The sequence below is a fragment of the Anarhichas minor genome, unplaced genomic scaffold (genome assembly GCF_050575085.1).
Source record: "Anarhichas minor isolate MPS153535 unplaced genomic scaffold, ASM5057508v1 ptg000042l, whole genome shotgun sequence".
Classification (NCBI taxonomy): Eukaryota; Metazoa; Chordata; class Actinopteri; order Perciformes; family Anarhichadidae; genus Anarhichas; species Anarhichas minor.
This window is the reverse complement of record NW_027466488.1, coordinates 12,596,244-12,620,819: the sequence shown is the minus strand read 5'-3', so window position 1 is coordinate 12,620,819 and position 24,576 is coordinate 12,596,244. Positions and strand designations below refer to the sequence as shown.

Here is a 24,576-nt window from a genome sequence, read left to right as displayed (position 1 = left end):
CGTCAGGAGAAGTCTCTACAGGCGAGCGCCAGCGCCGGTACTACTCCTCCAAGTCTCGTTTGAGAGGAGAACTTTGGCGGAGATTCTTCAGGCCAAAGAGCTGATCCCAGATCAGCCTGACCTCACAATCAGACAGCAGACTAGCGGGAAAGGGAAGCAGTACATGCGAAGCTTCTGTACTAGCTGAACACCAGACAGGTTTGGCTAGCTGCATGACGTCATGCTAATAACTTATTTAGCTTTTTAAAACAAAGGGGACAGATCCAGCACGGACAGTTAGGGAGTGAGGGATGAGGAAGTAAGGAAACATGAGAACACCAGGACACACATGGAGAACTCTGTCAAGCTACATATTAGGCAAAGTGAACATCTTTTCTTCTACATAGTTGTCCTCAGTCTCATCTGCTTAACTTGGTCATGGAGGCATCAACATTTAATTGAGATGGTGAATTAACAGTGAAAACTCATCATAGCTTAATTTAACATCAGTATTCATAATTACACTTCATGTACTTCTCCTGATCGTTACCTCCTATAACAAGGTCCATAGGGGCATCTCAATAAATAAACATGTTCTATTATATTATATATATATACTGTATATATATATCTATATATGTGTGTGTTTTATATTATACTGAATATTATTATATGATATATATTATACTGTATATATATATATTATATTATACTGAATTCCCTGTGAGGGTGACTAAAATAAGATGTCCTGACATGTTTATCAAAGTGTTATTTACTGGGTGTTTTCGTGTTGGAATAAATGTTAAATATTTAACTGCAAAGTAGTAATGCGTGTTTGATACTTTAACTTTTTTGCATTAAATCATACTGGGATGTTTGCTGAAATTGATAGGATGGCCCTACCTAGAAAAATTTCCACCAGCCGCCACTGTCCCGTTGTCTGTTACGTGAGCGCAGTCCCCCGAAAACATTATATGTCCCACAATTTAAGCTTCTGCATTTTCCAAATGCACTAGTATTATTCAAACGTATTATTCGGTTTGTAAGCCTCGTACCGAACGGTTTAATACGAATACGTGTATTATTACACCAATAGAAACAAATAACCGTAGCTCAGTAGGACAGCACAGAAGGCCCAGGTATAAAATGCAGGCCCGCCACTGTATTACACTAATATTTTAATATTGCCAGCAAAATGCCTCCGCTAATTAAATCCATGATCTTCTTTATAGCTGGTTTTGGTGAAGTAAGAGACCAAAGCCTATTTGGAAATCACCTTCGCTAAGTGTATTTCATTGAGTAATCCCGACCTTGGTGTATTTTTCACGGCTCCCGGCAAACACTGTCCTGCTTTACTTTTCACCCTTTCTCTAATTTGGAATGTTGCTATCGGCAATGCTAAAATAAGTTCTCAAAATCCTTTTTCTGAAATAAAGTTATTAACTATTAATAGTGAAACTATTAATACTGGACATTCAGAGGTTTACTTGAAGAGAAGAGAAGATAGAGCCCAATGTGCGTAAATATACTTAACTCTGTTCAAGGTGGTTCTTCAATTCTAATATGATGCTGGATCCTTTCATGAATAATAATGCATCATATTTTAATTGTTATATTTTATGAATCAAATCTAAATCTGCAATGTAACCAGTAACATTTCTCTGTCAAGTAAATGTAGTAGTGCAATGTTTTCCTCTCAAGTATAAGTACATAGTAAGTAGTATACAGATGAGTTGCATTGTTTGAAGAGATTTGGGAGCTTTCTTTAAGTTATTTCAGGCTACAAAGAGTTATAATAGTAACACAATTCAATGTTTTTCATTTCTAAACATAACAATTAATCTAAAGCTGCTGGACCAGGTTGCTATTTTTCCTAACAGCAAAGTCTGTCCCTGCTGTTTTTTCTTTTAACCAGAATGTATTGTTTCTGACTGTGAATAGCCAAGACATGGGTGTGTGATGGAACTATCTCATGTCAGGTGTGTTGCTGAGGACCAGAGAAAGCTCAGTGCTGAGTGTGAAGTTGTTTGTATGAGCGATTCTCCAGAAAGCTGCAAGTAGCAACACCACAGGACAACCTCGTTCTGCACAGGCATGTTTTCAACGGCTACTGCACTAGTAATGATCAATTTGCTTAAAAATAAAGGTTAAAATTACTTTTTACAACTGTATGTCAGAGTAGAGGATAACATCTAATGTGATAGCTTAGGTAGGACATACAGGACATTATAATATATTGTCTCTCCAGTCATGTCCTTTTTGTGGTTTACTGTCAATTTCTTAAAAATAATCCAAGATGCACATCAATAGGGATTTCACACAGAGGGTGCTGCAAATCAGCAGGGTTTGAAAATGATTCAAAGGGGGAAAGAGGTGGAGGAGGAGGAAGAACAAGAACAAGACAGACAACATGCAAAAACAAGAAACAAATACAGACACCTACAGACTGATATCCTTCTTCTTTTCCTGCTCCTCAACGATGGCTTCCTGTGCAGAGAAACATTTGATAACATTTGTGATGACCCTTGCTGTTATTAGTTTAAGGGTAAATCACAGTGAGTCACAATTTCTGATTCAAAGTGTTCTGTGCAGGACAAGTGTTGTGAGATGCATCAACACAGAAATACAAGAAGGGGACAGGGGTGTTGTTGCTTGAGTGTAGGTACTGTGGCAAACCAGGGGGAAAAGCCGAGCAGACACAGGACAGGAGACGGGTGATAGAGGGAGTATACCATCCGGTGCAGGTGCTGCAGCCACTAGTGGTCACACCTGCAGCCCATGAGCTAATTAGAATGAGCATATGTTCCCAGGGCTGTGAAGCAGCAGCAGCAGCAGCAGACAGACTGGGCAGAAGAATACGAGGATCTCCTGCACCTCTGGAAAGGAGCTTCAGCAGACCGGAGGTAATTCAGCGGACTCACCTCTCTCCTCTGCTCTGCCCAAACAGGACGGAGGAATCGTCTCACACTGGGTGTAGACCGAAGGCCAAAGACCCCGACCGGGAGGAATCTTTTGTTGAGTTTGACCCTATCCCCCTTTACCCCACCCTGTTTATTAAAGGACACTTTTTGTTACATGGTTACTGTCTCTGAGTCACCTGTTTTATCTCTGAATCTCGCCTCCATGTCCCCCGGGTTGCCACATTTGGTGGAGAATGTGGGCACGGTGATCCGTCGCTAAAGATTCAGAATAAAATAGGTACTCGGAGAGAGAGACACGCAGTGCTATGGAGAACGCACTAGCACAGCTCATATACATCCAAACCCAGCAGGCCGAGAGCCTTAGAGCATTACAGGATCCAATGACTACTCTGGGCCAGCATCTGATAAAACCAGAGAGGCCTACAGAACCCAGTAAAGTGCTCACCAAACAGAACGGTGAAGATGACATTGAGGCCTACTTAGAAGTTTTTGAGAGAACTGCAGAGAGGGAGCGGTGGCCTAAAGCAGAGTGGGCAGGGATCCTAGCCCCTTTTTTAACAGGTGAAGCGCAAAAAGCCTGTCGGGACCTCTCCCCCACAGAAGTGAATAATGAGGCATTAAAAGCAGCCATTTTAGCCCATTACGGTCACAACCTCCAGACAAGGGCCCAACAGTTCCACTCCTGGACCTATGATGCCACTGCCCCAGTGCGACCGCAGGTTGCAACCCTTATGCGCCTGACACGTAATTGGTTATTAACCACGGGGGATGGGCCCTCAGCCATGGACAGAGTTGTAATGGACCGGTGTGTTAGAGCACTACCAGGGGATGCCAAACGACATGCCTCCCAAAGCAGCCCAGAGACAATGGATGACCTGGTGGCGCTATTGGGAAACCACCAGGTCACAGTGGAGCTGATGCAGAGCAGTCGGCAAGAGCCCTTACGACCCAGCCGCTCTGACCCCAGGGAAGACAAGCCAAGGCTGAGGAAGGGTGACCCGGAGACACCACCCCACTGCCAGATCCCCCAGGGGGGCCAGCCCAGGCCACCCCTCCCCCGTTGACCCCTTGTGAATCAGGACCGCCGGAAGTGCTTCACCTGTGGCCAAGAGGGCCATTTAGCTTGGAATTGTCCGGTGGGTGATGTAATGATGCCCACGGCGGGCTCATCAGATGCACAACAGAAGGCCGGCAGCTATCTTACTACTTGCTGGGCCCATGAGGGCACAAGGGCCCCAAAGCTTCCCGTCAGAATAGGGGCCCAGGATGCAGAAGCCCTACTGGACTCTGGGAGTGCCGTCACTCTCCTACGGCCAGGACTGACAACTGGGCCCAGAGGGCCCCCTATCCCAGTCTCCTGTGTCCATGGGGATTTGCAGAATTACCCCACCACTCACATTAAGGTTCAGACCACAAGGGGCACTTTTGAAGTCATGGGGGGGTGGTAAAAATGTTGCCGGTACCAGTGCTGATTGGGCGAGACTGCCCCATATTTTGGCATTTGTGGGCCCACAGGGCGGCTGGCCACAGGAGAAGCTGTTCAAACAAGAAACCTCGGGGCAACCGGAAAGCCAAGGTGGTACATGCCTGTGCAGCACCATCTAGCCCAACCGTTTCATCTGGAGTGGAGACAGATGAGGATGCCCTAGCCCCAGCGGAGGCCCTGGTGAGGGAGGATCCACGGCCGGATGAGGCTTCGTCAAACGAAGTTTTTTCTGAGTTCCCCCAGGCAGAAGAGGAAAATGCTATCCGCCCAGGCCAGTTTGGGACCGCCCAGTTGGAAGACCCCCAACCTGGAACAAGCCAGACGGAACCTGGGGGTGGTCGAGGGGAAACCGGTAGAAGGGGTGAGTGTTACCACTTTTCCACATTTTTCGGTGAAAAATGGCCTCTTGTATAGGGTAGCTAAGCTGGGGGAACTTGTTGAACAGTTGCTAGTCCCTAAATGCTATGTTCCAAAAGTGCTGTACCTAGCCCATTCACACCTGTTGGGAGCTCATCTGGGGGCAGAGAAGACCTACGACCGAATCCTGGGTCGCTTCTACTGGCCTGGGGTGAAGAGGGCGGTCCAGGATTATTGCAAAAGCTGCCGGGAGTGCCAGAAGACCACTCCAAAGGTACACTATCAGAATCCCTTGATCCCGTTACCCTTAATTGATGTCCCCTTCCATAGAGTGGCCATGGATATAGTAGGACCCCTGCCAAAGTCCAGTAGGGGGCATCGTTACATCCTGGTCATCATGGATTATGCCACCCGCTACCCAGAGGCAGTCCCATTACGCACTGCAAATGCTAAGGCAGTTGCCAGGGAATTATTCCTACTCTTTAGTCGAGCTGGCATTGTAAAAGAAGTCCTAACCGACCAGGGAAGCTGCTTCATGTCTCGGGTCATGAAGGAGATGTGCAAGTTGTTGAAGGTGAGCCAAATAAGAACCTCAGTGTACCACCCACCGACAGATGGCCTCGTAGAACGTTTTAATAACACACTAAAACAAATGCTGAGGAATACTATTGATGTGGATGGGAAGAACTGGGACCAACTAATCCCCTTTGTCTTGTTTTCAATCCGAGAAGTTCTACAGGCTTCCACAGGGTTTTCGCCGTTCGAGTTGCTGTATGGACGGAGACCCAGGGGCATGCTGGATCTGGCTAAAGAAGCCTGGGAGCAACAGCCATCACCCCACCGCTCCATAATAGAGTATGTGGACCAGATGCAAGGGAGGATGGGTAAAATATGGCCCCTAGTGCGGGAGCATATGCAGCAAGCACAACACGCTCAAGCCCGAATCTACAACCGGAAAGCTCAAGTGCGGGAGTTCCAGCCTGGTTAGTTTGTCCTGGTTCCAACGGCTGACTGTAAGTTCCTGGCCAAGTGGCATGGACCCTATGAAGTGATTGAGAGGGTGAACGAGGTTAACTATAAGGTGAGACAACCTGGGAGAAGGAAGACCTGTCAAATCTATCACATCAATCTGTTAAAGAAATGGCATGCCCCTGACGGTGTTCCGATGGCAACATTAACCGTTGAAATCCCAGACCCTGTCCCTTCACAGGTACCTCTAGGCCCCCAGTTGGGCCCGGCCCACCGACAAGACGTGGTGGAACTGACCAGTCAGTTCTAGGATGTGTTTTCTGACCTACCTGGACGCACCGATGTGATCCAGCATGACATAATCACCGAGCCAGGAAAGAAGGTGAGGCTCCGGCCCTATCGCATCCCAGAGGCAAAAAGGAAGACCATCAAGGAAGAGGTGAGAAAGACGTTGGAAATGGGGGTTATTGAGGAGTCACATAGTGCCTGGTCCAGCCCAATTGTTCTAACTCCCAAATCGGATGGCACTGATGGATTCTGCAATGATTTTAGGAAATTGAATGAAATCTCAAAATTTGATGCCTACCCCATGCCGAGAGTTGATGAGCTAATCGAGCGATTAGGCCCAGCACGGTTTGTGTCCACTCTTGACCTCACCAAGGATTACTGGCAGGTTCCCCTCACAGAAGGAGGCAAGAAAAAGACGGCCTTTGCTACCCTGGAGGGCCTATATCACCATAAAGTCCTGCCCTTCGGAGTCCATGCAGATGCCTCAGGATCAGGGGTTGGAGCGGTGCTGTCCCAGGTTAGGGGAGGGGAAGAACACCCAGTGACCTATATTAGCCGTAAGTTGCTAAAACATGAAAGGAACTATTCAACTGTAGAGAAGGAATGTCTGGCAATTAAATGGGCGCTAACCAAGCTACGATATTACCTCCTGGGCAGAAAATTCACTCTGGTAACAGATCATGCACCATTAAGATGGATGTCAACAGCCAAGGACACTAATGCACGAGTTACACGGTGGTTCTTTCAATTGCAAAGCTTTAATTTTTCTGTTGAGCACAGGCCTGGAAAAGCCAATGGAAATGCGGATGCCCTGTCCAGGAGAGAGGAATGCTGGTTCGTCGACGCTCCTAGCCCCCACCTAGGAGGAGGTGTGTGGCAAACCAGGGGGAAAAGCCAAGCAGACACAGCACAGGAGGCGGATCCCCAAGCTCAGGTTGGGGGAGGTGATAGAGGGAGTATACTATCCGGTGCAGGTGCTGCAGCCACTAGGCACGTGGCAGTGGTCACACCTGCGGCCCATGAGCTAATTAGAATGAGCACATGTTCCCAGGGCTGTGAAGCAGCAGCGGCAGACAGACTGGGCAGAAGAATACGAGGATCTCCTGCACCTCTGGAGAGGAGCTTCAGCAGACCGGAGGTAATTCAGCGGACTCACCTCTCTCCTCTGCTCTGCCCAAACAGGACGGAGGAATCGTCTCACACTGGGTGTAGACCGAAGGCCAAAGACCCCGACCGGGAGGAATCTTTTGTTGAGTTTGACCCTATCCCCCTTTACCCCACCCTGTTTATTAAAGGACACTTTTTGTTACATGGTTACTGTCTCTGAGTCACCTGTTTTATCTCTGAATCTCGCCTCCACGTCCCCCGGGTTGCAACAGTACGTGTTACTGGATATGTACAATCTGAGTGTGCAGTGTGTTCAAGTGTGCCTCTGACCCTGATGTTGTTGACAATGGCAGCCCCTTTGCTCTCTGCGGCCTCTGGGTTTCCTATCAGGTAATCCCAGGCACAGAAAACTCTCCAGCAGAACGTGAAGTTCTCATCGGAGGCACTGGCCAGGCTCAGACGAGAGTTCTTGGCCATTCTGCAGGAGTTTATCCACATCATGTTATCAAACCATACAATACATTATCAACGCTATAATTTTAGGACGCTGATGCTAGTTGGGTGATCAGTCAGTCGTCCAGTCCAACACTTTAGTTCACAGTGAGATTCTCGACAAACTCTGTCCAGATTTGCATAAATATTTGGATATTTTTGATTCCTGGAGAATAAATGATTTTGTGAACCTTTCCTCTGGCGCCACCCTCAGGATATATTTACATTTGTGACCTTTGCAAAATGTATCATACCTCCCTGAATTCACATGCCCGTTCTTATGGGGACTCCCTCAGGTCAAACCAACTACTCTTGAAGGGTTACTTTGCTATTTTTCAACATGGACACTATTTCCATTATTGTTAAAGCTCTAAAAATGATAATATTATGAATGTATCATTCTTAGATATGTTGGTCAGTCTTGTCCACTACATTTTTAGTGTGGGGTGTAATGAACATTGCCCTTCTCATTCAGTCTTAGTACTTACATCTGCAAAAAGGAATACACTACAGTCCGTATATAACCCACGTTATCTTGAGCCAGGGCATGCAGGGTGGCTTCTAAGGAAGTCACGAGGTATAAAGAGCGGCAAGGTCTGTGTATAGGAGGTTGGGGTGGATGGATATTGAGCTTTTTTTCTACCTTTATTCAAGATTGTGTGTTTTTTTATTTGAGAGCATGACTTGTTGATTTCACTTCAGATTTTGTAAAGCTCTCCAGTTCCAGCTCCAGCTCTTCAGGCTGCTTCTACGTGCTCGTGAAACATCTGCACTCAGATTTCTCATATGCTCTTGGATTGTTTCCCCAACCAATAGAATGCCAGGTTTAGTGTTGACCAATGAAATGATCCCTGCCTCATTGCGGATGTGTTCACTTTTCTTCTTATGGTGTTCCTGATGGGTGGTTATTCTTTAACCTGGCCCTCCACGGCATCAGTAGGTACTTCCCTTGCTTCCTTTACAACTTTTGAAATAAAATGATAGTCTGATTGTTGCTTGGGTGTCTGACCAATGCCTTCATTTTTTCCTTTACGATATACTAAATACAACGAACCATTTTGCTGTACACTGACAAGGATGCCATGAATCAACCGCATCTTGTTCACAGTTGCACACAGAGAGCGAGCCATTAGCTTTCTAAAGCTAGCTAAAACTGCATAGTTAAAGTTAGCTCTGTAGTGCTTTTGCTATGTTTTTGTAAGTGAAGGTCTGGGCCCCGTTCCTCGTACGTGGTTCAACTAAGTCGATCAAATGTCCTATTAGCCAGCTTAAATGAACCCGATGATTGAAGTCAGGCTATCTCGGTTTCTCAAACGCTGATCCGCGCTCAAACAATCTCGTTAATTCGAACCAGACTTCAGTAATCAGGATAATTGCGCGTGCCCGTCCTACTTCAAAAGGGGGAAGTGTCGATCACCGAAACCATGATTTTCTAACAGTACAATGGCAAATAAACTCAAAGAAAGAGCCTCTTTTTTCTCCACTGACGAGCAGGAGATGATCATGAACGCATATGAGGAATTCAAGACCATAATCATGGCAAAATCTAACACTGCCACCGCTGCGAGGGCTAGACAAGAAGCATGGCAAAATATCGCAGACAAGTTAAATGCATAAGTGTTGGGAAAATGTATAGGCTAATTTTAAGTGCCTCATCACTCCAATCAATCAGATTATATTTCTTTAAACGTGCCTGCTGGCAGTAGGCTTAATGGAATGCATCATCGAATAAGATATAGCGAAAATAATTATCTCAACTCTTTCAGAATAAGTAGATAAAAACAAGCCCAAAGAGTATCTAATTGACACGAATTAATAGATACTTATGAGGATATATGTACTGTATGCGCTTATGTATCATGTACTATATGTGTATATACATGCATGTGTAGATTACCATATAGAACTAGGAGTTTGAATATGTGTGTGCGAATCTGTGTGGGCAGATCAGTATGTATGTATGTATTATTCACAATCAGAAATTCAATCAATTGAAGCAGTGAAAAGAAATTGTGTGTGATTCTCTCTATTCTTATCATGAGTCCACCTTAATCATTTTCTACAATAATGATATGCTATGGTGTACTAATAACACTGTCATATAATTATGAGTGCTTTCAACCCCCATGTAGTTGCAACCCAGCCATCAAGAGGACATGGGAGCAAGTAAAAACTAAGCACAAAAACATTATTCAGAATGGTGAGTCAATACAATATATGCCATGGTAATGTAATGAACACATCCATAAGTTTCTTAAGCGGTAAATAAACTTTATGAACAGCACGGCATGCAGCGGCTTTCCCGATGTTCTCCGCATCGCCGACACTGTACAAAAATGTACCACTCGCAAAAAAGCGCAAAGCTATGCATACAGTCTGTGAGACAGTCAATGCTCGGCTGCGGCGTGTGGTGTTCGCAATGTATGGCTCGAGAATGTCTTGTAAATAAATGATTCCTTGTCGGCAGAATCGATAGCGCTCGTATAGGAAGTCATCATGATGTGATAACGGATCTTGGCGATGTCGAAGAACTCTCCCTATAAAACGCTAATCTAACTAATATCGCTCCTTCATCAATGGGATCTCTCAGGAAGGGAGCTGCCATTTTTTTCCGGGGGAGTGGCAAGCTTATCCAGCTAACTTAAGTTAGCCTGCACTGGAGCAGGTTCAAGTTTATGGATGTGTTGCTATGGTGATTTTGCCAAACTTGCTTCGTTTAACCGAAAAGCCTGATTTATGTAATCTTATCCTGAAAATTATCCGGCTAACTTAGTTAGCCAGGTACGAGGAACGGGGCCCTGGGTGCCGTGGTATACAGATGCTGGTCATATAATTAGAATATCATCAAAAAGTTGATTTATTTCACTAATTCCATTCAAAAAGTGAAACTTGTCTATTATATTCATTCATTACACACAGACTGATATATTTCAAATGTTTATTTCTTTTAATTTTGATGATTATAACTGACAACTAAGGAAAATCCCAAATTCAGTATCTCAGAAAATTTGAATATTGTGAAAAGGTTCAATATTGAAGAGACCTGGTGCCACACTCTAATCAGCTAATTAACTCAAAACACCTGCAAAGGCCTTTAAATGGTCTCTCAGTCTAGTTCTGTAGGCTACACAATCATGGGGAAGACTGCTGACTTGACAGTTGTCCAAAAGACGACCATTGACACCTTGCACAAGGGGGGCAAGACACAAAAGGTCATTGTAAAAGAGGCTGGCTGTTCACAGAGCTCTGTGTCCAAGCACATTAATAGAGAGGCGAAGGGAAGGAAAAGATGTGGTAGAAAAAAGTGTACAAGCAATTGAGATAACCGCACCCTGGAGAGGATTGTGAAACAAAACCGATTCAAAAATGTGGGGGAGATTCAGAAAGAGTGGACTGCAGCTGGAGTCAGTGCTTCAAGAACCACTATGCACAGACGTATGCAAGACATGGGTTTCAGCTGTCGCATTCCTTGTGTCAAGCCACTCTTGAACAACATACAGCGTCAGAAGCGTCTCGCCTGGGCTAAAGACAAAAAGGACTGGACTGCTGCTGAGTGGTCCAAAGTTATGTTCTCTGATGAAAGTAAATTTTGCATTTCCTTTGGAAATCAGGGTCCCAGAGTCTGGAGGAAGAGAGGAGAGACACACAATCCACGTTGGTTGAGGTCCAGTGTAAAGTTTCCACAGTCAGTGATGGTTTGGGGTGCCATGTCATCTGCTGGTGTTGGCCCACTGTGTTTTCTGAGGTCCAAGGTCAACGCAGCCGTATACCAGGACGTTTTAGAGCACTTCATGCTTCCTGCTGCTGACCAACTTTATGGAGATGCAGATTTCATTTTCCAACAGGACTTGGCACCTGCACACAGTGCCAAAGCAACCAGTACCTGGTTTAAGGACCATGGTATCCCTGTTCTTAATTGGCCAGCAAACTCGCCTGACCTTAACCCCATAGAAAATCTATGGGGTATTGTGAAGAGGATGATGCGAAATGCCAGACCCAACAATGCAAAAGAGCTGAAGGCCACTATCAGAGCAACCTGGTCTCTCATAACACCTGAGCAGTGCCACAGACTGATCGACTCCATGCCACGCCGCATTGCTGCAGTAATTCAGGCAAAAGGAGCCCCAACTAAGTATTGAGTGCTGTACATGCTCATACTTTTCATGTTCATACTTTTCAGTTGGCCAAGATTTCTAAAAATCCTTTCTTTGTATTGGTCTTAAGTAATATTCTAATTTTCTGAGACACTTAATTTGGGATTTTCCTTAGTTGTCAGTTATAATCATCAAAATTAAAAGAAATAAACATTTGAAATATATCAGTCTGTGTGTAATGAATGAATATAATAGACAAGTTTCACTTTTTGAATGGAATTAGTGAAATAAATCAACTTTTTGATGATATTCTAATTATATGACCAGCACCTGTATAGCATTATTGTCAGTGGAATTGCTATTGACTATTGTAGAAGCCTAATGCTAAGGTCATAAACTACAACAGCATGTTTCCTGTTATATTTTGACACTTACCGGTTGTCTCTCGCTTCAGTCTTCACTTCCTGCCCTTGTATTTTTCTTGCCTGTGTGATTACCTGCCCAGCATTGATTGGCCTAACCTGCTCCTGATTACCCTTCCTCTGTTGTGTATTTAGTCTGTTTGCTCCCTTTTGTCCGTGCCAGTTTGTCTGGACTCCTTGTGGGTAGTGTTCCAGCTTTTCTGTTCTCTGTCCCAGTGTTAGTCTCTAGTGTTAGACCTGTTTTGGGATTTTTGGACTTTGCCTCAGCCTATCGATTTTGTACTTTCGCCTTATCCTGACTGATCTCCTGTGTACCAAACCCTGCTTCAATAAAGTGTTTTTACTTACTACTGATCTGTCTCCTGAGTTAGCTTTTGAGTCCTTTTCCCCATTGGTTCAGCACGGATGTATCAACTGGCCAACATGGACTCAGTGGACTCGGATTCTGTGTGAGCCGTGCTGCAGGCTCAAAGAAGGCGCATTCATCAGCAGGAAGAGGGACTTACCAGGTTCTTCCAGGATACTGCACCGGGACGAGAGGCAGCCAGGGCACTCATGGGTCTGCATCAGGGGAAGAGGAGAGTCTTTGACTACGCAATCGAGTTCCACAACATTGCAGCTGAGAGGGACTGGAACTCTTTTGCCCAGTTTGACAACTTTCTCCATGGTTTGTCTCACTCTTCAAAGGACCAGTAGCTACCCTTGAATTACCAGCTGACTTGGATTCCCTAATCTCTGTAGCCATCAAGATCGATAAGATATTATTGGAGAGAAAGAGATCCAGGTCGTACATTCAACCGACATGTCTCCTGAGTCTGGTTTTGAGTTCCTTTGCCCGTTGGTTCAGTACTCATACATGTTGGACTGGTTCTTCTCCCCACAGGCATGAAAAGATGCTCAATAGCATATGCGGCGGCTACCTTTGACAGTAACTCTAACTATGCCGACACCACTATTTGTTCCTCTCTAGCACAGGAGGCCGATGTAGCTGTTATAGTAAAAGAAAAAAGTACTGGCGACTCGCTGTTTTATATATAACTAATTTTATTCCAAAAGTGGTAAAGAGAGCAATAAAATAAAGCCTTGAAGTGGATAAACCAGGTCAAAGAGTAACCGCCCGTCAGGGACACTCTAGTAAAGCAAACTCACCCACAATGAGGCAGGTATCATTTAATTGGTCAACACTACACCTGCAATGGCATTCTATTGGTTGGGGAATATTGACAGGGTTGTTGTCAGACGGCAACCTCCGGTTCTGCCGAGTGAACCAATGCAGAAGTGTCTTAAAACTTGCATTCTCTCTACTGACCAGTAGGAGGCGACTACTCTGGTTGCAAAAAGAAGTCCTCCTCACTTGATTTATTCCCTGAGTAAACATTGTAAAATTGGGTTTATGGTCTCAATCGCAAGTCTTCTTCAATACAGCATGATGTTCATTTAGTAAATTATGGTCCATTTTAGGGTAAAAAATAGACCATAAAGCGGAGAATGCTTTAGGGTGACTTACTGTGTGATTGACAGGTCGCTGCCGCCAAAAGTCTCTCCTCCGCATTCCAAATATGGTAACTTCCGAACATTGGTTGCAAGGAAAACAACATGGCATTGGCCGTAATCCATGATGGCGATGCCGAAATTGCCAAACTGAAGCAGATGCTATTTGAGTGTTAGTACAGGGTTTTAAGGGAATGCATTGGTTCTGATTCTGATTAAAAATCTGAATGTGAAAAAAAACACATTCTTAAATAAAGATAGGAAGAAAGCTCCATGGATGAACAGGTCAAACAAACAAAGAACTTTCACCCATGAGACCGCTGCAAATGAGCTTATTTCAACACAAACCACAACTTTTTCCTAACCAAGTAGTTGTGTTACCTAAACAAAACACAGAGCCAGTTGGGAACATGCTAGTTCTAGATAGTCTCAAGAGCTTTAACAGCTTCCTCTGTTTCAGACTCTCCGTCTCCTCAAATGTCTGCACTGTCTAGATGGCTTGCACTTGGTCAACAGCACACATTTGCATGACAAAGTTCCCTCAAGTTGAACTCTCAGACCGAGATTTTTGTTTACTTAATTCCCCCTTGTGAGCTGATCTGCTGATTGCAGCTCCATTAAAGATGAATTACATTTGCTCCTTAACTTTGCAGTTTTAAATGCTGGTGTGACCAGGCCATTTCTATGATCAAATCATTATCATGTCAGTATGAGTTGTAAAGAGCTTAATGATTACTTTCTTAAAAGGATGATGAAACTGTAGGCAAAGACAGCCATCCCAACCAGGAAGTAGGCGAGGGGCAACCGGTACCCTGCACTGCCAATTTTCCTCAGCCTGCCATAGTAACCATAGAATAACACAGAGTACTGCAGGTAGCCCTGTGGAGATCAAACACACACACAACACATGTTGACAAGAAAACAACAAGACAGTACAGCACATCTACATCTACAGTATACAACTACATCTATAGCAGAGGTCTTCAACAGGGTTTTTTATTTCTCTAAACATGAATCTGTCCATTATTTTAATAGTTCAGTATTGTATGCAAGATAACAGGTATGTTTATGCATAGCAGTGGCACTAATAGGCCATCACTCATTTTTCGTTTCCACATTTATGTTTAAAATGAAAACATCAATTTGAATAGCTTGTATGCATGATTATCATGCAATTGACAGACAATGCTGATATTGGCATTGGTATCAGCTGACAAGGTATGTTTATAAATGGCAGTGGCACGGCCTCCCTGCTCACTGTACCTTGCACATGTTTAAAATAAAAACATGAATATATGAACCTGTGTATTATTTGAATAGCTTAGTATTGAATGCACAATAAAGAGGTATGTTTATACATGGCACTAGGCCCAGTTTAATATAAAACACAATTTTATACAATATATATAGTCGGGGGTCCCTGCTCCATCTCTCTATCAGTTTGGGAGTCCTTGGCCTGAAAAACGTTGAAGACCCCTGATATAGAGTATGAAGTATGCAGTCTAACAACATTAACAGTTAGGCAAACAGAATCACTAGAGATCATCATGAATGCTAAATCTGTTTGATGGATCTCGTCAGATACATATGTAGTTTTATTGCTTGAAGCTAATTTAATAAATAATAATTAATATCAAATATGTAAAGGTTAACAATTATTCAATTATGAATCATAAACCAATTCATTTGTATAAAAAAAGAACGATGATACTCGTAAGACACCATTAGTGTAAGTAACATAATTCAACATTATATTCAATTTAGGAAGCCAACCAATAAAATAGAGAAAACTTTGAAATATTTGATATTAATCAATTAAATCTCAAACTCAGGGTTGATAAGGAGTTCTTGTCATGGTTTACAAGGACCTATTATTTCATATACACAAGAATCAAATGATCAAGTTCTTTATAAATGAAATATTTATTGGACTAACTACATAATTAAACAACTAAACAGAAAATAAATTAATAAACAATAAAATAAACAAAATATATGGAATGAATAAAGAATACGATGAAGAGTACAATGAATTACGATGAAACAAAAATAAATGGAAAGGATTGCATGTGACCAGGTAGAATCAGTGACTCATATTATTGATTGATGTCTATCAATTAAATTCGTCATTTGGCATTTGTACATTCATTTTTTTTACCATTCAGCAGTTGCGATTTAGCACTGGGGACAATTGTGAAGCAACTTCATATGACTTCTAATTTTAGGGAGATCCTTATTTAGGTCTAGACAAACAGGAGAAAACAAATAAAGCTTTTTGGGTTAAATGGTAAATGGACTGGAGTTGTATAGTTCTTTTCTAGTCTCTCGACCACTCAAAGTGCTTTAACGCTACATGTTCTCATTCACCCATTAACACCAATTCATACACTGATGGCAGGGGCTACCATTCATACACCGTAGGAACAGCTACTGGAGCAATTTGGAGTTAAGTGTCTTACCCAAGGACACATCGACATGGACTAGCGGAGCCGGGGATCAAACCACCAACCCTCTGATTGAGGACGACCTGCTCTACCTTTAACTGCCATAAAAAAATTTTTATATGTTTGTTTACATATTATTATTTGTACAACTTCTTTTCATGAATATGGACTTTTGTTTGGTTTTATACTTGATGGGAACTATTTTTACGTCCTATGTTGTGCTGGGACACATTTAGTTGTTGCAACATGTGAAGCGGCAGAAGTCGATATACTCCGCTCAAAGATTTAAGTTTAAGTGTTAGTGTTTGCTTTTGAAGATTCATGTTTTTCAAGTGGACTCATTTCCCTCTCGGTTATGTGCAGCCAGCGAGGTATGTTATTTATGTTAACTGTTCGTCGTGCATATTTGCGTGGAAACTGTTTTTTTGTGTAATGTTAATGCCAGCTTATTTTGTATGTTGAAATGTATTTGAACAGTTCGACGGTGGATTGATGACGGTGGTGTTGACTGAGATGCACGTAAAACGAATAAATCCATGAGTAACAGAAGAACTAAGGTGTTGTGTATTTCCTGGAGGGAGTGACAGTCAAACTTGGACCTGCATGAACTTTCCCTGACCTGCTCGTGACCGAGAGCTCGTCAAGACGGAATCACAGATCAGCCACTGTTTAGCGTTGAAGGACACAAAGTTCATCTGTTTTTTCATAAAGACATCCATAAGTCAGACACTTAAGTTTGTGTTCTGAAAGGTGCCACAAGGATTGAAAAACTAAAAAAAGACTACAAGGGGCTGTGTAGCCAATTAACATAACAGTGTTTCACAAGATATGAAGGGGCATTAATGTAAGTGATTTAGTGTTACGGCTGATTAATCATTCATTATTTCATTGAAAAGAGATAATTGATTTACTTAAGAAAAGAAGATTTTTGTGTGTTTTAAGAAAGCTGGCATTTGGAGGGAGGTTTTGTATTAATGGTTTAATATTTTGTCAACTGTAAGTGACTGTAATCTTTTCCAGACCTAATTTAATATATCATATTCTCTTGAGTATTTTTGTAAAATGTTTGTTGTGAACTGCACTACTTATTTGAGACAACTTGATTCTGTACAGCTCACTTTCAAATAATTTGAAATGTCACAAACAAGTAAAGAGAGTCAGTGTGTATGCACACTCATAGAACAAGTGGCAGAGACAGAGCAGATGGATGAGTCTAGTGTTGTACAACAAGGAGTATACTGAAGAGCCTCAACGAAGTGAAAGAGACCGCATATTAACAGAAAAAGGAAGAGAATTTCAGAAAGAAAAAACAAAAGAGCTGCTGCTTCGCTTTGACAGTATTTACGAATGCTGGAAAGCAATAACTAAGGTGGCTAAAAAATCTGTAACAAAACAGGATTCCAGTAACATCCTCCAAGAACACATCAGTACTATTCAAAGGAAATTATCTGAACTGAATAATGTTTATGATGAATATTGAAGGATTGACAGCAAGCTGGACAAATGCATATCAGTCACCAAGATTGTTGTACACAACGCTCAGTCTCAAATTCAAGGAACAGAGGAGGGACTGATTTGGCCGGATGCAAGCTCTGTATTTACATCTACGATTTCCAGTGTTTCATCTCCAGACTCCAAGTGTTCTAAGGCTATTTCCATTCGCTCTAATGTATCCTCAGTTAAAAGACAAGAAGCTGCTGCCGAGTATGCAGCCACCAAAGCTGTGTTGAAGATTATGGCTGAGCAAGAGTGCCACCAAGAGAAGCTGCAAAGACTTGAAATTGAGAACAAGCTGATAGTTGCAGACCAAGAAGCAGCTGCAATAACTCGCTGTCTTCAAGGAGAAAGGTAAGAGACTGAACGTAGGATAGAAAAGGAGCGACAAGAAGCTGCTCTCTTTAAGAAACAACAAGAGAATGCTACGAGAAAAAAGTCTGTAGAGGACTTGAAAAGTGAGCTTGAGCGTTTGGAGGAGCTACAAAGACTGAATGCAGCCAGAGCAAGGCTTCAAGTCTATGATGAAAATTAGTTATATCCAGATCAAAGGCTTATACCACATAACTCTGAGCTGTCTACGCTTGAGCAAGCAAGTAATCAGGTGAACCCTGTGTATCACCACCCACAATCACTAACACATGTGGCTCCATGAGGTGTGCTTCAAAACAACATGGGAGAGCTTGTGAAAGTACTGGCTGAGGCTATATCAGCAAATAAGCTGCCCATTCCAGAGCCTACAATCTTTAGTGGGGATCCACTCAAGTTTAATAATTGGAAGTCGTCCTTTCAGACACTAATTGAGATGAAAAATATTCCAACTGCAGAGAAAATCTTCTTCCTTCAGAAATATGTGGGAGGAGCAGCTACAGAGGCCTTAGAAGGTAATTTTCTGATTGATTCAGAAGATTCATAACACTCAGCATGGGACCTGCTCAATGAACGATATGGCAAGCTTTATGTAATTGCCAAAGCCTTCCGAGACAAATTACATGCTTGGCCAATAATAGCCTCGAGGGAGAGGGCTGAGTTAAAAAAATGTGTGGACTTTTTACGCAGTTGTGAATCCGCTATTGCTCACAACGAGAGTCTAAATGTTCTTAATGATGATATTGAGAATCAAAAACGAACCAAAGCCAAACTATCCGACTGGTTAAGTACCAGATGGAACACAGAAGGTTCAACAGCTTTAACTATTTTGTGACATTCCTGACAATGGAAGCTAGTATTGCGTGCAACCTTATAACATCTTACCATGCATTATGACAGAGTGAACCTGATAAAGCAAAGATCAAGAACCAAACCATAGTGGCCTTCAAGAACAAAACTGTAGGTGCCAAGATCTACATGACCAACACCAGTGAAAGAAACAGTCACATGTGTGTTTTGTAAGAAATTAGGACACAGTTTACACAAGTGCTGCAAACTTATTGAAAGGCCAGTCATTCAGAGTGAGAGACTATGCTTCGGATGTTTGAGTCCTGGCCATCAATCCAAGAGCTGCAGTAGCCGGATGGTCTGTGACACCTGTTCAAAACGTCATCCTACATGGCTACACGAAGATCGCTCAAAACAAGAACAAAAACCAAGGAGAGAACATTGTAAGGAAATAAGTTATAGCAAGGAAAGAAATCCACAGTCAACACAACTACAACAAGTTATCAAGGAAACCACATCTAACAGAGTTGTGCAAGATGGCAATATTACACAGACTTCAGCGATAGTACCTGTCTATGTGTCAACACAAAATGATTCAAGCAAGGAAGTTCTTGTCTATGCTCTGCTAGATTCCCAAAGTGACTCTTCATTCATTCTTGAGGAAGTGGCAAATATTCTAGATACAAACACAGAACAAGTGAAGCTGAAACTATCTACAATGTCGTCAAAAAGGACAATTGTACCCTGTAAAAGACTCAAAGGCCTAGAAATAAGAGGGCTATTCTCCTCTAAGAAGATCACAGTGCCAACAACTTACACTTGTGAATTTATCCCTGCTAATTGGACACATATCCCAACTCCAGAGACCGCAATGGCATGGCCTCATTTGGAGGATCTTGCAGAACACATTGCGCCACCAAAAGAATGTGAAATTGGTCTGCTGATCGGGTACATTACATTACATTACATTACAGTCATTTAGCAGACGCTTTTATCCAAAGCGACTTACAATAAGTGTATTCAACATCGGTTTTCGAGAGAACAACTAGTCACCAGAAGTAATAAGTGCATGTCCCTACCTCAAACAAGCATCAAAGAGCATAAACCAGAGCCAACGTACAGTGCAGAAACAAACGAATGCAATAAGTGCCACAAGCTAATATAAAAACAATAAGTGCAATAAGCTAGTATGAATACAGTAGATGCTAAGTAAGTGCTAAGCGGAAGGGTAGGCCTTCTTGAAGAGGTGAGTTTTCAGCCTGCGCCGAAAGATGGGCAGCGACTCTGCCGTCCTGACGTCAGTGGGGAGTTCATTCCACCACTGTGGGGCCAGGACAGAAAACAGCCGCGACCGGGTCGATCGGCCGCAGGGACCTCTGAGCGACGGGGCAACCAGTCGCCCCGAGGTAGCAGAGCGAAGTGGTCGGGCCGGGGTGTAGGGCTTGACCATGGCCTGGAGATAGGAAGGAGCTGTTCCTTTCACTGCCCTGTAGGCTAGCACCAGAGTCTTAAACTGGATGCGGGCTCTTACAGGTAGCCAGTGTAGAGAACGGAGAAGGCAAGTTGTGTGGGAGAACTTGGGGCGATTGAACACCAGGCGAGCTGCAGCTTTCTGGACAAGCTCCAGAGGTCTGATGGCCAACGCTGGGGCTCCGGCAAGTAGTGAGTTGCAGTAGTCCAGGCGGGAAATGACAAGAGCCTGGATTAGCACCTGCGCCGTCTCATCAGTGAGGAAGGGGCGAATCCTCCTGATGTTGTAGAGCAGGAATCTGCAGGAGCGTGTAACCGATGCAATGTTTGCTGAGAACGACAGTTGGTCATCCAGGGTCACACCCAGGTTTCTCGCAGTCCGAGTTGGCGTCACCACGGTATCATCAATGGTGATGGACAAGTCTCGGTGCGGGCAACCCTTCCCCGGGAGGAACAGTAGCTCGGTTTTGTCCAGGTTGAGCTTGAGGTGGTGTGTCGTCATCCACTTCGAGATGTCAGCCAAGCACGCAGCGATGCGTGCCTCCACTTGAGTGTCCCCGGGGGGAAATGACAAGACCAGCTGGGTGTCATCGGCATAACAATGGTAGGAGAAGTCATGCGAGCGAATAACAGAACCCAGAGATGTTGTGTAGAGCGAGAAGAGAAGGGGGCCCAGGACTGAGCCTTGCGGAACCCCCGTAGTCAGCATGCGTGGTTCCGACACAGAGCCCCTCCATGACACCTGGTAGGATCGACCTGTCAGGTAGGATGCAAACAGGGAGAGTGCAGAGCCTGAAACGCCCATCCCCTCGAGGGTGGATAGGAGGATCTGGTGGTTAACAGTGTCAAACGCCGCAGACAGGTCCAGGAGAATCAGGACAGAGGAGAGAGAGTTAGATCTCGCTGCATGAAGCGACTCCGTCACCGCAAGGAGGGCTGTCTCAGTCGAGTGACCCACTTTGAACCCGGACTGGTGAGGGTCCAAGAGGTTGTTTTGGTGGAGATAGGAGGATAGTTGAGTAAAGACAGCACGTTCAAGTGTTTTGGAAAGAAAGGGTAGAAGAGACACCGGTCTGAAGTTCTTGACATCAGAGGGGTCAAGTGATGGTTTCTTCAGAAGGGGGGTGACTCCAGCAGTCTTGAAAGCCGTGGGAAAGCATCCTGAAACAAGAGATGTGTTCATGAGGTGGGTGAGAAAAGGAAGGAGTTCAGTCTCAATAGACTGAAGAAGAGGGGAGGGGATCGGGTCAAGGGAGCACGTGGTGGGGCGGTTAGATGTAACAAGGTTGAGGACCTCGTTAGGGGAGAGGGGAGCAAGATAGGGTAAGATGGGGCATGGAGAGGGGAGGGAGAGCTGTGGGGGAAGAGCTGGAGATGGTAGAGAGGGTGGACAGGGAGAGAGTGGACAGGGGGGCTGAGAGAAGGAGGATCTGATATCGTTTACCTTCTTGTCAAAGAAGTTGGCGAAATCGTCAGGGAGAAGGGAGGAAGTAGGAGGAGGGGGTGGGGGTTGGAGGAGTGAAGAGAAAGTTTCTAAGAGTTTTTTAGGATTGGAAGCAGAGGTTAGGATTTTGGAGCGAAAGAAAGCAGCTTTAGCAGTAGATAGCGTGATGGAAAAAGTGGAAAGAAGAGCTTAGAAGTTAAGAAGGTCCCCCGGGAGTTTGCCTTTTCTCCATTTACGCTCAGTCTCTCTTAGGCTCCGTCTGTCATTACGCACTGAGTCCGACAGCCATGGGGCAGGTGGGGTTGGCCGTGCAGGCCTGGAGGTGAAGGGACAGAGGTTGTCCAAAGAAGAGGAAAGGGTGGAGAGGAGAAGATCAGTAGCAATATCAGGGGATAGGAGAGAGAAGGCTTCAGGATCAGGGAGAGCAGAGGTAACAGAAGATGAAAGATCAGCCGGGGAGAGGGAGCGGAGATGACTACGGGTAGAAACCATGTGGGTAGGTGGTGGAAGTACGGGGGGAGAGGAGAGGGAGAGGGAGTAAGACATGAAATAGTGGTCAGAGAGCTGGAGGGGAGTGACGGAGAGGTTAGCAGTAGAACAGTGTCTAGTGAAGATAAGATCCAGCTGGTTGCCGGCCTTGTGGGTAGGAGGAGAAGAGGCGGGGTAAAGGTCAAATGAGGAGAGGAAGGAAAGAAGCGGTTCTAATTTATCAGTCTGGATGTTAAAGTCTCCGAGCAGGATGAGTGCGGAGCCATCATCATGGAAGTGTGAGACTAATGTGTAGAGATCATCCAAGAACTCCCCAAGAGGGCCTGGTGGGCGATACACAACAGCAATGGTGAGCTTGACTGGATAAGTGACAGTAACCGCATGAAATTCGAAAGAGGACGGGGAGAACTGAGGAACCGAGACAAGAGTGTATTTCCATTTTGGGGAAATTAGCAAGCCAGTACCACCACCCCGCCTCGCAGCTCTGGGAGTGTGAGAGAAAGAGTACACTTCTGACAGAGCTGCAGGTGTGGTGGTATTTTCTGGCGTGATCCAGGTCTCAGTTAGAGCAAGAAAGCTGAGAGAGAGCAAGGAAGCGTAGCCCGAGATAAACTCAGCTTTCGGCACTGCCAACTGGCAATTCCAGAGCCCTCCCGATACCACTTGCTCAACATGAGCTGAGAGAGTAGGATAAATGAGGTTAGCGAGATAGGACCGAGATCGGATGCAAACACATGGTTTGAACAATAAAAATGAGATAACTACACATTCGAGAAGTCTTAGCTTGACGAAGTCGGGCTTGAAAAAGTCGCCTAGTTGCCTTTGTTCGCCCTAGCCTTCGTTTGCCAGACGCTTGAAAGCTGACGCTTCCAGCCTACAGAAGTGCTTAAGGACAGCAATCTACTGATTGTCTGCCAGGAGTGTAGGCTCCTCCCTTGCAATAAGCAAAGCTATTCAGCAGCTGAGACTAAATCACACCTCCTCAGACAGGCAGAAACTCAGTCCAATCACCACTGAGGCAAGCCTAAGTACAGCTATAAAGACAACTTAGTTGAAGCAAGAATAAAATACCTATCAGATTCTGGGTGAGTCAGAAGTTCAGTTCTTGCTCCAGAAGTTGAAAACAGTCTGAAGCAAAAGCTGAAACTGGACTTCCTATATCCTTGAGATGTGTAGGCTCCTCCAATTGCCCAATTGGGTACAATTGCCCACAAACGCTAATGCCTAGAGAAGTCGTATGTGGGGAAGAAAACCAATCTTTTGCTCAGAAAACAACTAGGTTGGAGCATAGTGAGTTATGGTGACCCACGAGAGCACTACAGCGATGCTTATGGAGTAAGTCACCGCATCGTTGTAAGGCAAGTGACGCCTGAACCCAAACCAACAGTCAAGCTCAAAAGTGAAGTTCACTATGTTTGCAAGACTCGGATCAAAGAAATTATGTGTCCAGATGATGTAATTAAGGTGCTAGCATCTGATTTCAGTGAAATAGTTGAAGAAGAGGCAACTGTCTCTCAGGAATATCGCCACTTCTTGGCTAAGCTGAGAGATGGAATCAAACACAGACAAGATGGTAATTAGGCAATGCCCTAACCTTTCAAACAAGACAGACCAAATCTACCCAATAATAAGTCATGTGCTGTTCAGCGTGTAATGTGCTTGGAACGGAAGCTCAAGAGAGACCAGAAATACTGCTCAGACTATGTGAACTTCATGAAATATATCATTGCTCGTGGTGATGCAGAGTGGGTTCCAGAAGAAGAACTCAACAATCAGCCAGTCTGGTATATTCCCCACCATGGGGTATACCACCCTCAAAAGCCTGGGAAGATACAGTATGTGTCGTCTTCGATTGTTCAGCAAGGTTCCAAGACACATCATTGAATGACCACCTTCTTACTGGGCCAGAGCTCACAAACACCTTGGTGGGAGTTCTTTGTAAGTTTCGCAAGGGCCTGATTGCTATTATATGTGATGTGGCGCGAATGTTCCATCAGTTTGATGTAAGGCCTGAAGACCAAGACTACCTGAGGTTCTTATGGTGGGAGAATGGTGACCTAGCATCTCCACCATTCATTTTCCGGATGAAAGTCCATCTGTTTGCGGCTGCCTCCTCAACCGGCTGTGCCAATTTTGGTCTTAAACATCTAGCCGCTGAAGGTCAGGATCAATTTAACCAAAACACTGTTAAATTCATCCAAAGGAATTTTCATGTTGACGATGGACGTGTAACGTCTGATGCTGAGGCAATCCATCTTGTCAAGGAAGCAAGAGGGCTTTGCAGCACAGGCAAGCTAAGACTACATAAGTTAATTTCCAACAGCAAGAATGTATTGAAATCAATACCAAAGGAAGAGTGCGCTGAAAGTGTCAAAGACCTTGATATGGCTTTGGGAGAGCCGCTCATGGAAAGAGCTCTCGGCGTTCAATGGTGTGTGTCCTCTGATGACTTTCAGTTCAGAGTTACAGTC

The 24,576-nt window shown here is 44.3% G+C and overlaps 1 protein-coding gene and 1 pseudogene across 1 annotated transcript in view; both read right to left on the bottom strand.

Moving 5' to 3' along the window:
* The window catches only part of tmc3 (transmembrane channel like 3), an 84,767-nt gene that overhangs the window by 44,999 nt on the left and 15,192 nt on the right, over nucleotides 1–24,576 (bottom strand). Inside the window, exons 7-9 of the mRNA XM_076110141.1 lie at nucleotides 14,343–14,485; nucleotides 7,438–7,585; nucleotides 2,423–2,466 (exon numbers count right to left, since the gene is read on the bottom strand). Coding sequence (XP_075966256.1) covers nucleotides 2,423–2,466; nucleotides 7,438–7,585; nucleotides 14,343–14,485 — 335 coding nt within the window. The remainder of the gene's footprint in view (nucleotides 1–2,422; nucleotides 2,467–7,437; nucleotides 7,586–14,342; nucleotides 14,486–24,576) is intronic.
* LOC142969738 (uncharacterized) lies at nucleotides 19,913–23,905 on the bottom strand (annotated as a pseudogene).